Genomic DNA, 15,212 nt, shown 5'->3' with positions numbered 1-15,212 from the left:
TTGAGACAACACACACACACACACACACACACACACACACACACACACACACACACACACACACACACCCTGCATATCAGTTAGAATCCTTATTTACTCCCTTTAGCAAAAAGCCATTGAAAAACCTGTCCTTCTTTACACATTTCTCTAATCTCATTTTACCACTGGCATAAAGACATGTGAGAACATTCCCAAGTTTTGTTAATTGAGTTTTCTTGAGATGGTAACTCTCAACTTCCTGGGCTGGTGGTACAATAGGAGGTTTGCTTCCCCGGGTGTTTATGTTTGAGGTTTTTTTAAAGTCCTGCTATCTTTACTCATAATGGGTTATGCAAGTTTACCATAGTTGGATGTCAGGGCATGCTAGAAACAATGATGCTTCTGTCAAACTATGGCTGATTACCCATGGCTGGCTCTGCTCTGCCCTTGCCCTGCTCTGGCGCAACAGTCAACCCAGAGATGCTCTCAGTTTCCTCAGGGAAAGCAAGAAACACAGACGGGGCAAGAGGAAGCACGTCGATGCACTTCCTCTCTCAGTTTGCCGCAAGGAGGAAGCATGTTGGGACAAGATTTTTTTGCCCTGACATGCTTCTGCTCCTGGTTCATGCCAGGGAGAAGCACATCAGGACAAGATTTCTTGCCCCAACACACTCCAGTTGCCGGTGAGCGGCAGCTGCTCTGTGGTTATCCGCCCTATGTTGGACATGGACTGTGGTCATCGAACTAACACAGCACTTCTTGTCTTGAAAAGTAAACCCATCCTTTTCTGTATTAGTTTCACCTTTGACTCCCAGTTTTGTTCCAGATCTAATAGTGCCAACCACACACTGGACCCATTCCCTATTCTGTGCATTAATTTTTACACTTGGTAAACACAAATGAGAAAATCCACATTGTGCCACATTGCAGTCATGTTGGAAAGTTATATTTATGACCAATTTATTTGTCATAGATGCTGGTCTCACATGGAGCCACAACTAAGGAGATAGGATGTAAGGGGGAGGGGGACAGCCCCCTCAAGGGAACTCCTGTTCAGGAAATTTAGAGCCTGACTTGCAGGTGCCAGCAAGCACATACCAGACCACAAAGTAAGCAGCTGACCCCACTGCTCAGCAGGAAGGTGGCTGCTGTTGTCAGGGCAACTGCCTGGAAGTAGCAGACAGGTTGCCAGGGTTGGAGAGTGGCCCCTGGGAAGCCAATCAGAAGGGAGGGGTGGGACTGTGAGGTCTACACAGAGCTGTTTAAATCTCAGCCAGGCGGGGCTAGGGAAGATCCCCAAGCAGCTGTAGAGAGTGATCAAAGTCTTTTTAAACTAGTTTTTGCAGTATTCAAAGTGAGTTTGTTAGTATTACCAAAATATGCTGAAATCTACATGGTGGATACCACAGATATTTCCAGTGGCAAACTCCCTTTCCTCTGGCACACAGACCTTTCCCTGATGCAAATTACTTTTCTGAACATCTTGCCTCAGGGGAGGGCTCCTTCTACAGGGGACAATCACCTGAGCTAGTGAAAAAGATATGTGGGATGCAGCCAATTGGTGCTCACGTGGTGCAGGTGCAGAAAAAATAAAAAATGTGCATGGATTGAAAAGTGGTTAACTGTAAAGTACCTTTTAGGGGCCCTACAGCTAAAGATATATATTTAGAAATCCGATGTAGTTTACATTTCCAAACAACTCTTTTCTTAAAAGCTTTCTCTCCCCATCTTTCCACTTTTTCTCCAAACAGGTCTTCAAGAGTAAAGCTCTAGAACTTGGAGAGAAGCTTTTGCCAGCTTTTAACACGCCGACGGGTATCCCACGAGGAGTCATAAACCTGGGCAGGCAAGGCACATATCGCTACTCTGTTATGTTCAACAAATTCAGCACTCAGAATATAAGGATTGCCCTGCCAGATCAGACTAAGGGTCCATGTAGCCTGGCATCCTGTTTCCCATCAGGTGTCTCTGGTAAATTCATGAGCAAGGCACGAAGGCCTTCATCTCTGTGGTGTATTCCGAGCAATCTTGTATTTAGACAAATACAGTAGCACAGCCAGACTCTGTGAAACTGAACTGGATCAGTTTTAGCTGCGTCTGAACCCAAACTGAACCAAAGCATTTACTAGTTCAAGTCCTTGATTGTATGCACTTCAGACATGCCTCCTTGCTTAGCCATCTTTTTAAAAATCATAGCCCATTAATTTTTTCTCAGGTGGAACTTGATCTGCCCAAAAGTTGCCCTGCTCACTAAATCAAAAATTTGTCTGCCAAGGTCAGTCTTGCCCACTGTGACTGGCAGAGGTTCTTCAGGGTCTCAGGAGAGGTTTTTCTTATCGCTTGCTACGTTAGAGTGAAGTTGCCTGGGATTGAACCTGAGATCTTCGGCATATAAGATGTAGCACCTTCCATTTCCACACACACCCCTCCACCCTTGTGTACTGCTTCTTGAATCAGTCCCATCCTTCTTTTTAGCAATAAAATAATTGGCCCCATTAAACAGTCCCCACCAGAGAAAACAAGGACATTGTAAAAAAAATGGCAGCCTTTCCTTTGTTTTCATTGACAAAGTGGGCCTGCTGTGAGAATCATTTTGTGAGGAAGCTCACAGCAAGATTAGAGTTGGATGAGGATTCTCCAGCTACAGCAGTCAGTAGTGGCTGTTACAGGCCCAAAAAGGTTTCATTGCACACCTGCAGTTTCAGTGAAATAGGTCTCACTTTCCACCTGCCCCCTAGCTGAAAAGCTACATCCCCCCTTCAGCCAGCCTGCCTTCTTTAGCTGGAGACTGAATTCCTGGAAAGGGCTTACTTGATCCATCATGCCCGACTAGAACACAGATAATGTTTCCTCTTGAAACAGAGGGAAAGTTATCAGTGTGACAGACAATTATCTTGAGTTCGTGTCTTCTAGACAGGGAGGGGTTGCAGCTGCCCCTCCCTTCCAGGTGCCCTTTTTCTGATCCACAGGCTCTTGAAATAATTCATCTTGGATTCTGTTAGCAAAGGAAAGTGCAGTCAGAGCACAAGCTCTGTCCAGAAGAGCAACAGCTTCTTGGGAGCTTCTTCCTCTTCCCCCATCCCACGAACAGCAAGTCAATGTTCTTTGTCACATCTGTTTGTCACAACCTGTCCTTTGTCACATCTCTCTTTCAAACCACAGCCTTGCAAGCTGCAACCTGCAGTTCTCCAGATGTTCATGGATTACAATTCCCATCAGCCCCTGCCAGCATGGCCAATTGTAGTCCATGAACATCTGGAGAGCTGCAGGCTGCAGACCCCTGTATTAGACGGATGTATAACTTCACCAAGCCTGAGAATTGCAACTTGCTTGTTCGTTGCTAGCCCTTATGATTGGAGGACTAAATTTCTACATGAAAGACAAGGAGGAAAAAAAGTTTGCATGTTTCTAGCCATGCAAACCCATCTTGCATATTTTAGAATTCTCTTTTTTGGTCACTTCTGAAGGTCCCATATTTCAGAGGCAGAGCACCTGATTTTCCTGGGGAAGGTTTTTGATTCAAGCCCTGCACCTCTCAGTTAAAGCATTCCAGGGCCCTTTCCGCATGGGTGGTAAAGAGCGCCCCAGGGACGCTAAAAACAGCATCCCTGGGTAGGGGTTCGCATGGCCGCCGCCGCCGCCGCATCGCAGCAGTGCCAGCCTTGCAACCCCTGAGCGGTGCAAAGACGCTACTTCCGAACCTCACTCCCTGAGCAAGGTTTTTCGGAAGCAGCGTCTTCCAACCGCTACCGTTCGAATGGCAGCAGCTGGATGGCGCCATTTCCCCCGCACTGTCCCTGAATGCTTACCTCGCCTCCTGGCTTCTGGCACGTCGCAGAGGCCAGGGGACACGCCTCCCTGGCCTGCGACTCCAGAGCTGTCGCTCCAGCCTGCAGGGGCGTGTCCCCTGGCCTCTGTGACAAGCTGGAAGCTAGGAGATGAGTTAAGCGTTCAGCGACGGCGCAGTCTGTGCGACGGCTGCGCCGCCGCCTGCCACCCTCCCAGGACCATTCATACGAACGGTCCCAGGGGGGTGCGTCGGCATTGTTTATGCCGAAGCACCCCCGCACCGTTGCGGTGAGGAAAGGGCCTAGGTGTGCTGGGAAAGATCTTTTTCTGCTGGAGACCTTGAAGAGAGTTGACACACAGAGGGCAAGAGGGGCCAATGGTCTGACTCAGTATATGAACATCATGTGTTTTGTGCATTTGCCCCATTGGTCTCATCCTTCAAAAGGCATTAAATAGTAAAGTTTATGACAATAGTACCCTTAATGCTAATGGATTACGTTTTAAAATCAAGCCAAATCTTACTTTCCTTCTAGTGCATTTTTTTATTTCACCTTTCCTCCAAGGAGCTCAGCAGCATACCTGGTTCCATGCAACAAACTTGAGAAGTAGATTAGATTGAGAAAGCAATTGCCAAAGTCATCTGGTGAGCTTCATGGCAGAGTGAAATTTAGCACCTGGATCTCCCAGACCTTAATCCACTCCTTGACTACTACATCATGCTGTCCTCTCATCCCATTACTACCAGTTGGCCATACCTTTTGCAAAAGCAGAGGTTGAGCTCAGAAATAATCCAGAATCTCACTGGCAATCTTGGCTAACAAATAACAGATGGAAATATTTGGAGGGTTCTTGAAATATTTTCAACACCAAAACACAATAGGCCCCGATTAGAAGGTATGGGGGTTTCTGCAAGAATAAAATGATCCTAAATGGACACATCATCGTAGGGGAGAAAGAAATCATTTGGCAGGTAAGGGGTGATTGGGGAGGAAAATGGAGAAAGAAAGGAAATTAGCTGCTGCCTACCCAGAAGGTAAAAGAGTAAGAAAACCTCAATCTTTTAATTCCTTTTTCAGTTTTCTACAACTTTAAACCTATGACTAGAACCTATTATTCAAGGTAAATCGAGCTAGGATTTATGACCCAGCGATTTTCTTTTAGCTTGATCTTATTAATCTTCCTTTAGCTGCAGTGATGTAGAGAGAGGATTGCTAGGCAACCGACATCCTAAATATTAAAAAAGAAGAAAGAAATGGTGAGCCCCAAATCTGTGGTTTGGGATTGAATTTACTGGTCACTTCATTTATAGGTCCTTTTACACAATTAGTAGTTTAAGACCAGGAGGAAAGTGAAGGCATAGATTCTGTTTTCAAGGCAGGGAGAATTTAAAGTCTCGTTTTAAGCATAATGTCATAAAAACCCCTTGCTGCCTACAGCAGACCTAACAATGCAATCCTATGCAGTCTTACTCTGAAGTACGCTCTGCTGTGTTTGGTGGGGCTTACTCTCAGGAACGTGTGCCTGTGATTTTACTGAGAGTGAACAGCGTTAGCTCAGCCAAACAAACAATCCTTAAACTTGTCTTCAAGGCAGCAGTGAAGCAACGCGGGTGAGAAAGTCCATGAGAACATTCAGCATTCACAGATGCCACTGGGAAACCCACGGGCTGGCTGTGAAAGCACTGATATCTCCCACTTGCACGCCATATTACCCACCAGCAACTGGTATTCTGAGATTCGCTGCCTCGGAGCCTGGAATTTCCATTTAGCTATCAAGGCTAATAGCCACTGAAAGACCTATTTGTCTAACCTCATAATCCTTTTGGAAAGTAGATTGGTTCTATGGCGGTATAATTCTGCAGCTGAAAATGTCATCTTCCTGCTTTCTTCTCCCTCTCCACATTTCTCTGAGAAGAGTTGACACTTCTTTAGCAAAAGGGCATTAGTGGGTTCTTTTTTTTTTTAATTTACCAGCAATCTTAGTTTACAAGCCGGTGTATAGGCACTTTAGCGACATCTACAGTCTCACCCCAGCTGGAGCAATATTCCTCTGCCCTGGTTTTCTTTCTTTCTTTCTTTCAAGCAGTGCATTTAGCAGCAATTGCCACTCGCAATCATGCTAATCAAGAGATCTCAAAATCAGGCCCACATCTCTCCTGAAATGAAAACCGCTGATCTTCTCCCAAGCTCGCAGCTGTGGACGCTATTTTCAGATCAAGCCCTAAAGATATAGGTCGCTGCACAGAAGCTGGAGAGGCTGAGATGGTTTTAAGAGGCCGTAATCAAGAATGTTGCGTTGGGAGACAGAAGCAGCAAATCAGGAAGCAAAACCAATGGACATTTTGGCCCCTGGTGTGCAAACTCTTATTATTACTATTATTATGTATTAGACTTCTAACACATTCTCCCCTACTGGAACAGGCTCAGAGCAGCTAACAGCAATATTATCAGTTTCAATAAAAGCATCATGACAATAAAATCTGGCATCTTACAATAATACGAATCCATAAGGAGGAGCAACTAGAATTACAATACCACCCTGTACTCACATTGGACAGTAACTGGTAATAGTAAACAAGAGGGGGAGGGAAGGAAGGCCAGCCAAGTTGGATTAAACCATTGCTGCCTTCAACAGTAGGCCTGGCAGAAGTACTCAGTCTTACAGACCCTGCAGAACTGTGATAAATCCCACAGGCCCTTGTCTCGCTCGACAGGGCAGTCCACTAGGCCGGCACTAGAGCCAAAAAGCTCCTGGCTGTGGTCAAGGACACCTGGACAGTTTTCTGGCCAGGATTGCCAGCAAGTTGTTTGCTGAGCGTAATGCTCTTTGGGGAATATGGGCAGAGGTGGTCTCGCAGATAGGAAGGGCTGTTTATAGCTTTGAACATTATTACTAAAACCTTAAACCTGATTTGGTGCTTTTCCCGGAGTAGGCTGTAGCTTGACAGGTTCCTGATGCCTAAGGAAGAAAGAACAAATCCAGAAAAGAAGGGAGAGGAGTTTTAAGTTGTTTCAGATACAACTATAATTTCTTTATTTGCTTCATTTATACCCCATGTTCCTCCCCAGTGGGGACCCCAAAGGAATTTGCATCATTTATCCTCCCATCATTACATAATTTATCCTCACAACTGATGTAGGTCGGGCTGAGGCTATGTAATTTGCCCAAGGTCCTTTAGTTAGCTTCTGTGGCAGAGTGAAGATTCAAACACAAGTCTTTCAGACCTTTATCTAGTATTCTAACCACTTCACCACACTGACTGTCTCCAGCACCTGCCAGGTCTCTGTGTACACATTTTGGAGTTATATATATTGGCCCCACTTTTATTTAACCTATATATTAATGATGTGGTGGGCCATCTTTATAACATGAGTTTTCACCACCCACCCACCACCCACCCAAAGCCTTAAAAGAGCACTGAAAGCGCTACCATTATACTGTAAGGAGGACAAATTAGAACTTAATTAGCAGAAAACCATAATTATGGCATTTACCAAAATGTCCAAATATCACTCACAGACCATTGATGGTGATAAGATTGAACCGGTCCCTTGTTTTAAAGTTTTGGGATTGTTCTCCACTCCTCTGATAAAATGAAGGCTCGTGGGGACTACGTTGCTGGGAATCCACAGAGGAGTTCACTTGCCATCCTCAAATTCCTTAAGATAAAAGGTGGTCAATATATTCCTGCAACTCTTAAATTGTTTGATGCCAGTTCAGTTGCACAACTTTTATATGGTGTCCAGTTAGGCCCCTTTACCAGTTTTGTGCCATCTAAATTTGGTCCCACCTACATTCTTAAGGACAGGTTCCAGATGTGTTTCTAATGCTACCTTGTGATTAGAAACAGGCCTCATGAGAATTGAAGCTAGAGTATGGGTGACTGTACTTAATGACTGGCTCTGGTTATTTTTTTTCTCCTACTTGACCTTGCCCCTTTGTCTGTGCATGATGACTTTCAGTCTACGTGGAAGCTGGCAGTGGTAACCAAATTCCGAACTTTGGATCCTTCTCCTCAACTCCTATTCAGCATAGGCTATGAACAAACCAAAGAAGCAGTTAAACATTATGTGGCAGATATAGAGCGCCAATCGGACTTAGCCAAGTCTCCATCCTTTATGGCTAGTGAATCTAATATGCACTCTGTCTCTCCTATGGCATACCTAACTAATCTTGAAGTATCTAAACAGTGGAAAGCTTTTACTCTGGCTCGGTGCCAGACCCTCCCTTCAAGCTGTACTGGAAGGCCGATAGAGGAAGACTCTTTATGAGAGAAAATGTCCCTGTGGATCTGGGCACATAGAAACAATAGAACATATGCTTCTCCACTGTCGATATTATAAAAATATACACAGTCATTTTATTTCACCTCTGCTGTATAAATTCCCAGGCTATGCTGGACAATTTCATATTTCCATGCTGCTCACAGATACCAATTCTGACAACAAACACTGTGGCAAACAAAGTTCTGTATAGCAGCACTTGAAGTAGGCTGCAGGATGATCTGTGCAATAAAGTAGGCTCAATGATTCAATTTGATAGCTGTAGCCTTCAAACTACCAATTTAATTGTTTATTAGGTCTAGCCTCCTTTTGTAGTTTTAAAGTTTTTATTCTCCTTTAGTATTTCTGGTTTTATTTTGCTTCCTTTATATTCCCATATTTCTTGTGCCCCTGGCTTCCTTTTACCAGTAGGTTTTGCTTTTATTCCTTTTAGATACATATCTACTGTTTTAAGATGTTTTACCCTGCAATATGTTATATCCTTTATTTTATTTACCTTGTGCTAGTCTGTGACCGCAATAAAGATTGATTTGACTTGACATGTGGGACTGGATGTTTGTAAGTTGCTGCTGCCCATGGAAAGTCTGCATGATAGCAGAATTAGTTATGATGAGCACAGAGCTGGAAAGAGCATCTGTGATCAATCTATACTAGGTTATACTATGTAACGTGCTCCACCCCCACCCCCAGTCCCATACCAGTAGCAGCTTCCCAAGTGCAAAAAGTATCTTGGGATAAACAAATGTCCATTTTCACTTGGCCCTCATGCAACTGTTGCATAAAGATAAATGTTGTCCACCCAATCTGTGCTGGTCCTTGTCCATGGTCTGGTCTGATTTAGGCCATGCCTAAAAGCATCCAGTCAATTTGGAATATGCAGGGAACTGAATACCCTGCAATAGCATCCCTGATGCCCAAGTAAAAGCTGAATAAATGTACCATAGGACTAGTATTTACTATGAACGGTGGCAGCAGTTCTTAAAGGTAATTTCCACATGACAACAGTGCTGTACATTTAGCACTGGAACTGTTTGTTCTGCAGGGAGCTCCATTCTTAGGGTATGTGAAGTTCATCGCAAGCACTGCTGTTCCTGCCTAGGAGCACATTCAGCCCTCCTCAAAGAATAGTGGGGGGTGGAGGTGACAAATGGCAGTTGGAAGTCAGCTGTTCAGCAGGGTAACGTGCTGTTTTTTGTCAGTCTTCTGAGGAGCTTTCTGAAAACCTCAGGGCTCCCAAAACATTCTAAAAACTTGATTTATAGAAGAAGCCTGGTATGCACTTGCAGTGGAATGAGGAGGCAGATAATTGCTGAGGTGGTAGAATGGACCATGCCGCTTTATTTTGACAAAGAGGGATTACATTCCCCCTCCCCCAAGTTCCCCTATGCAATAAACTCCATTAAGTAGGAAACTAGCACTCAGTGTATGGAGAGGTAGTCTACAACCTCTGCCCCACCTGCTAATTCCTCACATGGAGAGAGGTTTTTTTAGGTTGGGGTGTTTGGGATTTTTATTTATTTATTGGCATGCGGGAGCATTAAAAATGTCATCCCCTTCGTACAGCCCTCTTCAGGTATAGATCAGAACAGACAAATTCCAGGATTGCTCCAGATTTACATGGGAAGAATTCAGGAGCGCTCTTTTGGCATACTTAGGTCTGAACGCTTTCTTTTCTGACCTTGCAGTGGCATGAGCTGGAGCTGGGGGTGGGCATCTGCAGGCAGCAGCATTTTGGCAGAATTCGGCAGCCTGCACCTGGAATTCCTGCACCTGTCAGAGTTATCTGGGAATCCAGTTTATGCTGAAAAGGCAAGTACTTTCCTGTTCCTTACACATCCTCTTCCCTGTCCCCAGAGATTAAAATTTTCCTGATATTTTGTGAAACCATGGGGTGGGGTGCAGGTGAGACTTTTCTTTTTTAGTGTTCTCCTCCCTCAACACAGGGAAAAAAGAAATTCAGGCTCAAGGTGAGATGTCTGCAATATAATTTCTTTTTTATTTGGTATGATTTTGTGCCTCCCCCTCCAAGGAGCTTAGGGTGGCATATATTGTTCCCCCTTTTCCACTTCATTCCCAATAGCCCTCTTTGGTTAACTGGCCCAGGGTCACTGCCATAACACAATGGGAGGCTGACCCTGGGTCTCATGATCAGGGGTGGATTGGCTACTATGTCTACCAATGTACCCCATAATGGGCTGGATCCACACAATGGCAGAAGGGCCTTCTGCGTGGGAGATAGCACCCAGCCAGCTGGGCAGGCATGCTGCCTCTTCTTATCTCCCTCCTCTTCTCCCTCCTTTGGGTGGCAGGGCGGGGGCAGGCAGTCTTCCTCTCCCTCCCTCCTTTCTTGGGGGCGAGAGTGAAGGTGGATTAGGAGGCGGGGCCTTTTTCTAGGGTTCATTTTTCCCTCCCAGTCCACCCTGTTCCTTGCCCAACACTGTCTAACCATTGTTCCACAACGGTCAAACCTGAATTTATGTTACTGTTTTAAGAACATAAAACGCATCTTTTGCAATTTCGTTGGCATATCGAATAGTATTCTTTGGTGTATTATGAAATTTAAAATTATAAATGCCTTAATTTTGTTCAAGCAATATGACACATATACCCAATATTGGAGAGATGCAAACCACCCTGCTTTTGCTTGCTAAATGTGCACATGTCAGCTGCTGCCCTCTGAGGCTTTGCTATGCAAAGCACCACCTCCTTTGCTGTTTCTATCACACTCCCATGTCCTCCTGACACTCTTTTCCTCCTGCAAGGTGGGCAGTCGGGTTCTTATTTGCCAGGTGCTGGGCGTCTGCTTCACAGTGAGCTGAAAATGTTGGCCACATGGGGGGCGGGCAGAGGTGGGATTCAGCAGGTTAAGCCCTGCACTCCACTCTCAGCAGGCAGGAACCGATCACTACTGGGGGGGGTGGGACCTCAGTTTTAAGGAGGGGAAAGCATGGATTCCAAGGGATAGGGCTTTCAGTGCATTTCCCACCTCAGTCCAAGTCTACCCAAGGGAAAAGTGCAGAGTGGTACAAGTCCACAAGACCCTATTTCTCTCCTGTGAAAGGCAGCATCTTCTAGGTGAGCTCCCAAAGGCACCTGGTGGGCCACTGCGAGTAGCAGAGTGCTGGACTAGATGGACTCTGGTCTGATCCAGCAGGCTTGATCTTATGTTTTTATATGCAGGAATGCATTTTGGATTTGAGTATTTATGATATACGCTGGGAATTATCATTATGTATCCTACATCAAAATGTTTATATTACGCAATTCTTAGAAAGTCTGTGACTAAAACCTTGTTTTCAAAAGCATTGTACTCATTCCAAAAGAGAACAATTCAGGAACTCTTAGTGGAGGAAAAATTGGAAAGGAGGGAGCTCGGGAAAAAGGGGGGAAACCGAAGGACTCTGATTTTTTTCAGTTTTTCCCCACACAAGTCTCCTCTGCCTGTCCTTCTCTGTCCTTGCATCATCCCAGGCTTCTAAATTCAGGACACAATTCCAGTCCAGAAGCTGGAGCTTTGCCCTGTCAAACATGCATGGTGCTTTTCTGCACTGATCCCCCTTCTAGTCCTTGAAGGTGATTCAGCCCCAAGAGGTGCAGGGGATCTGATGTGCTGCACTGGGGATCTGTCAGTGCTGTGCCCATCACCTGGGAGCTTAGAGCCAAGTTGCTCATCAGGGCTGAACACCTTGGCTAACCCTGCCCGTTGCACAGAGGCACCTTTGGGGCTGTCTGTCAGCCAAAGACAGCACTCCTGTTTGCTTCGTGGCCTAATTAGGACACCTTGGAGGATCTCACTGCGAAGATCTTGGAAGACCCCGTTTCCAGAAAAGAGTACACTCCCCACCCTCGGTTTGATCATACCTATTTTTTCCCCTTTTTTGTGAGTAGTTCGCTTGCAGCAGGCCATTCCCACATGACGAGGAAACCAGAGCATTGCTACCTCTTCATCTGCTGCAGAAAGAATTTTTAGTCACCCTGAGTGAGGGTGGAGGCCCTGGATGCTTAATGCATCTGAGAATCTTGACAGTTCCTCCTTCCAAGGATTTCTGGTGTTTTTGCTAACTCTCAGATTTGCCTTCTGAGGCTTCATTCTAGTATCTTGTAACCATATGTGAGAGAGACGCTAGATGCCTCTGGGTTGCATCACTGGCTCATGTGCACACACAGGCCCCTTCCTTCAAAAAGACCACACCAAGAGAGACTAATTGCTCCAATTAGAGTTAGAGCCCACTTGCCAAGTCCTCGGGGAGCAGATACATTCAGTCACTGCTTGTGACACAGAATGCTCCAGTTGTGTCCTCCTTGGATTTTCAATGGAACAGCTTGAGAACAGTCTGTTCCCAGGATATATCTGATGCTTGCAAAGCAGCCATGGGCGGGGGGTGTGTGTGTTTGGGAGCGGGTCCTGGCAGGGAAGAGGGGGAGAACAAGATGCAAAGGGCTTTCAAGAGGAAATCTGGCCAGGGCAACAGGGAATCAAGAGAGACACAAGAGAGACACAAAAGTAGCCAAAAGAATGAAAAGCTGGAAACTGAGGAAACAGAATGGAGAAGATAAGGAATGAATGGGCAGAGCAGTATAAAAATGGTTACATAAGACCGATGAAGTACACTGAAGAATAAAATGAAAGTGGGGGTGGGTGGGAGTCTGAGCAAAGAAGAAGATGTGAAAGGAAATCAGCTGCGTAGGAAAGGCAAAACTAGCAATGAAATCTGCTGGTGGTGAGGATTGAAAGCTTAGATTCAGACAAAGGGCCTTATTTAAAGCTCAGATTCACCCCCAAATACTTGTTCCTAAGGCATTGTGTGATGTATGGTGATTGGTCTGGGTGGTGGTGGTTATTTGCTTAATGATATTCAGAGAGGCCAGTTAAAACCTTGTTCCTGTTACCAAGCCAAGCCGATCAATAAGAGTAAGAACTTGCCTGTTAATGGATTCGCCCACCCAGGATATATAGAAGAATGCAGCTAAAGCCATGTGACAGAACAGAGAACAGGAGGAGGTAGTTGTGAATGGCCATCTGGATGGAAACAGATTTCCAAAAAAGCAGATGAACTCATTAGCTCAGGGAACTTTTAACATGTTCAAACATGTCATTAACTTGCCCATGAGGCTCTGTGGATGTCTGTATATCATGGTTGTTCATGTGGGAGGGATTGATAAATGAGCAGTTTTTCAGCTCATCCTGGCCCTGATTCAAGTGAAATGTTAACTCTGGTTAGTGCTAATTCTGGTTTGTTGCCTGTAAACCCTGTTGAAGAGGCCGGGAAACTTTGGATCTCAGAAGTACCTAATGATGTAAAATAACAATAAAGATACAACAATTAATATCAGAAAAATAAAAATAACGGTGTAGGGCCTTTTCTGTGGTAATTATCTTCCCTTAGGCAGTTTTCTTGGTGTCTGAGTTGCTAACTAATGGGCACTGGGATATTTTTTTACTCACCCAGGCATTATGCTGGGTGAATTTCTTGAGTTACAGAGGGATATTTTTCTGTCTTTTTATTTTTATCTGTTGGTTTTTATTGCACAAGAGGTTTTCCTGCTGTCTTGTTTACAGCTTTTATCTGCTGTTTATTAATTTTCCCACCAAATGACAGGCATGCCTATAGAACTAATAGACACTAGCATAATGGGATGTCTTCTTCTTCTTAAATGTTTGGGAGGTTGTTCACTTTTTAAAATTGCATTCCTGAACGGAAGACTAAAACAAGGCTTATGTATTTCCTCCTTTTCTTTTTGACCTTGTAGGTGATGAACATCCGCAAAGTTCTGAACAGGATTGAGAAACCACAGGGGTTGTATCCCAACTTTCTCAGCCCAGTAACTGGGAACTGGGTACAGCGTGAGTATAACCACCTCAGAGTCTGTCAGTTTAAAGGCAGTATATAAGTATACCTAAATGAAACTATTACGAAATCCCTCAAGCTGAGCTAGAGAAATGCTTTCTGACATGTGTCGGACTTCCTGCTGTCGCTCACACATGCAAGAACATCAAGTCAAAGAAAGTATTAGCAGACTAATTAAAACCCTCAGTGATGCTAATCATAGATGTCATTTTGCAGAACTAATTCTGTTGACAGAGTCATCTCCCACAGCCTATTCCCTTTCAGGTATCTCTGAAAATCCGTGACTTAGAAAGTGGACCTCTGAGGCCCCGTACCCCAAATCCATTCAACCATTTTAATCTTCAGAAGGCTGCTCTCTCTTTGTGTATGTGGTGATTGTCCACCCTGGGGGTCAGCTGCTGAGTGACACCCAGGCATGTTGTAATGTGGTCACTTGCATTTCCCTGAAAAAGATCCAGCCTGACCCATATAGGTGTTCCAGCTGAAGGGAAGCCAATGAGTACCCTTCATGGATACACTGATTCTGGAGCCATACTCTCTGGGATTCACCTTAAAAAAATGATCCGTCACTCGGCATGACTTAGAATTTTGTAAAGGGGACTGTCCCCCTTTCCTCCAATGACATCTTGTGTCAGTTTGCCTCACATGTATTGTTTAGATGCATCTTCAGTTTGTTCTTGAGCAGGTTGCTCTTATTAAAGTTGCTTCAAGCAATTCCTCACTTTGATAACAGGATCTGTACCCTGATGTATATACAAGGTCAAGGGAGATGTCTTCTAAGACACTGGGCATCCAACGGCAGTGGAATAGAGGATGCAAAGGATAAAAGACAAGTAGAAAAAAGAGAAGAACTTAAGAGTTATGGGGTTGACAGGTCACTTGGCTCAGTCCATCAGAAGCTGTCATTGGTGTCATCTCACCAGTTTTCTACTGTTGTGGGGGCTTCCCAGATTGTCTTTCTCCAGAACTATTTCACTTCCTGGTCAACTTCTGAGGTAGCAAAGACACTTCTTTAGGGGTCCAAGATAAATAACAGGGGGGTAAATAACATGCTATAGACTTTTAATATACTGAAATTGAATGCTGGGGGAGCAAATTGGGAAACAATAAATATTTTTGGTAGGGATCACCTGCTACCCCTTGGACTTTTTCCTGGTATCTTAACCTCCCTTTCAAATGAAAGGCATTAATTAACAATCAAGCAAGCACAAATACCTTGTACTTGCATGCAGGTCTTGAATATGTTTCTCCCTCTCTCTCTGTCTCTCTCTGTCTCTCTCTGTCTCTCTCTGTCTCTCTCTCTCAGAAAGAT

At 44.7% G+C, this 15,212-nt stretch overlaps 1 protein-coding gene across 1 annotated transcript in view; it reads left to right on the top strand.

The window, feature by feature from the left end:
- The window catches only part of MAN1C1 (mannosidase alpha class 1C member 1), a 151,026-nt gene that overhangs the window by 122,631 nt on the left and 13,183 nt on the right, over positions 1-15,212 (top strand). Inside the window, exons 5-7 of the mRNA XM_048500196.1 lie at positions 1,731-1,825; positions 9,737-9,860; positions 13,803-13,896. Of these exons, the coding sequence (XP_048356153.1) occupies positions 1,731-1,825; positions 9,737-9,860; positions 13,803-13,896 (313 nt within the window). The remainder of the gene's footprint in view (positions 1-1,730; positions 1,826-9,736; positions 9,861-13,802; positions 13,897-15,212) is intronic.

Source organism: Sphaerodactylus townsendi, linkage group LG06 (genome assembly GCF_021028975.2).
Source record: "Sphaerodactylus townsendi isolate TG3544 linkage group LG06, MPM_Stown_v2.3, whole genome shotgun sequence".
In the NCBI taxonomy this organism is placed as follows: domain Eukaryota; kingdom Metazoa; phylum Chordata; class Lepidosauria; order Squamata; family Sphaerodactylidae; genus Sphaerodactylus; species Sphaerodactylus townsendi.
This window is presented reverse-complemented; position numbering and strand designations above follow the sequence as displayed.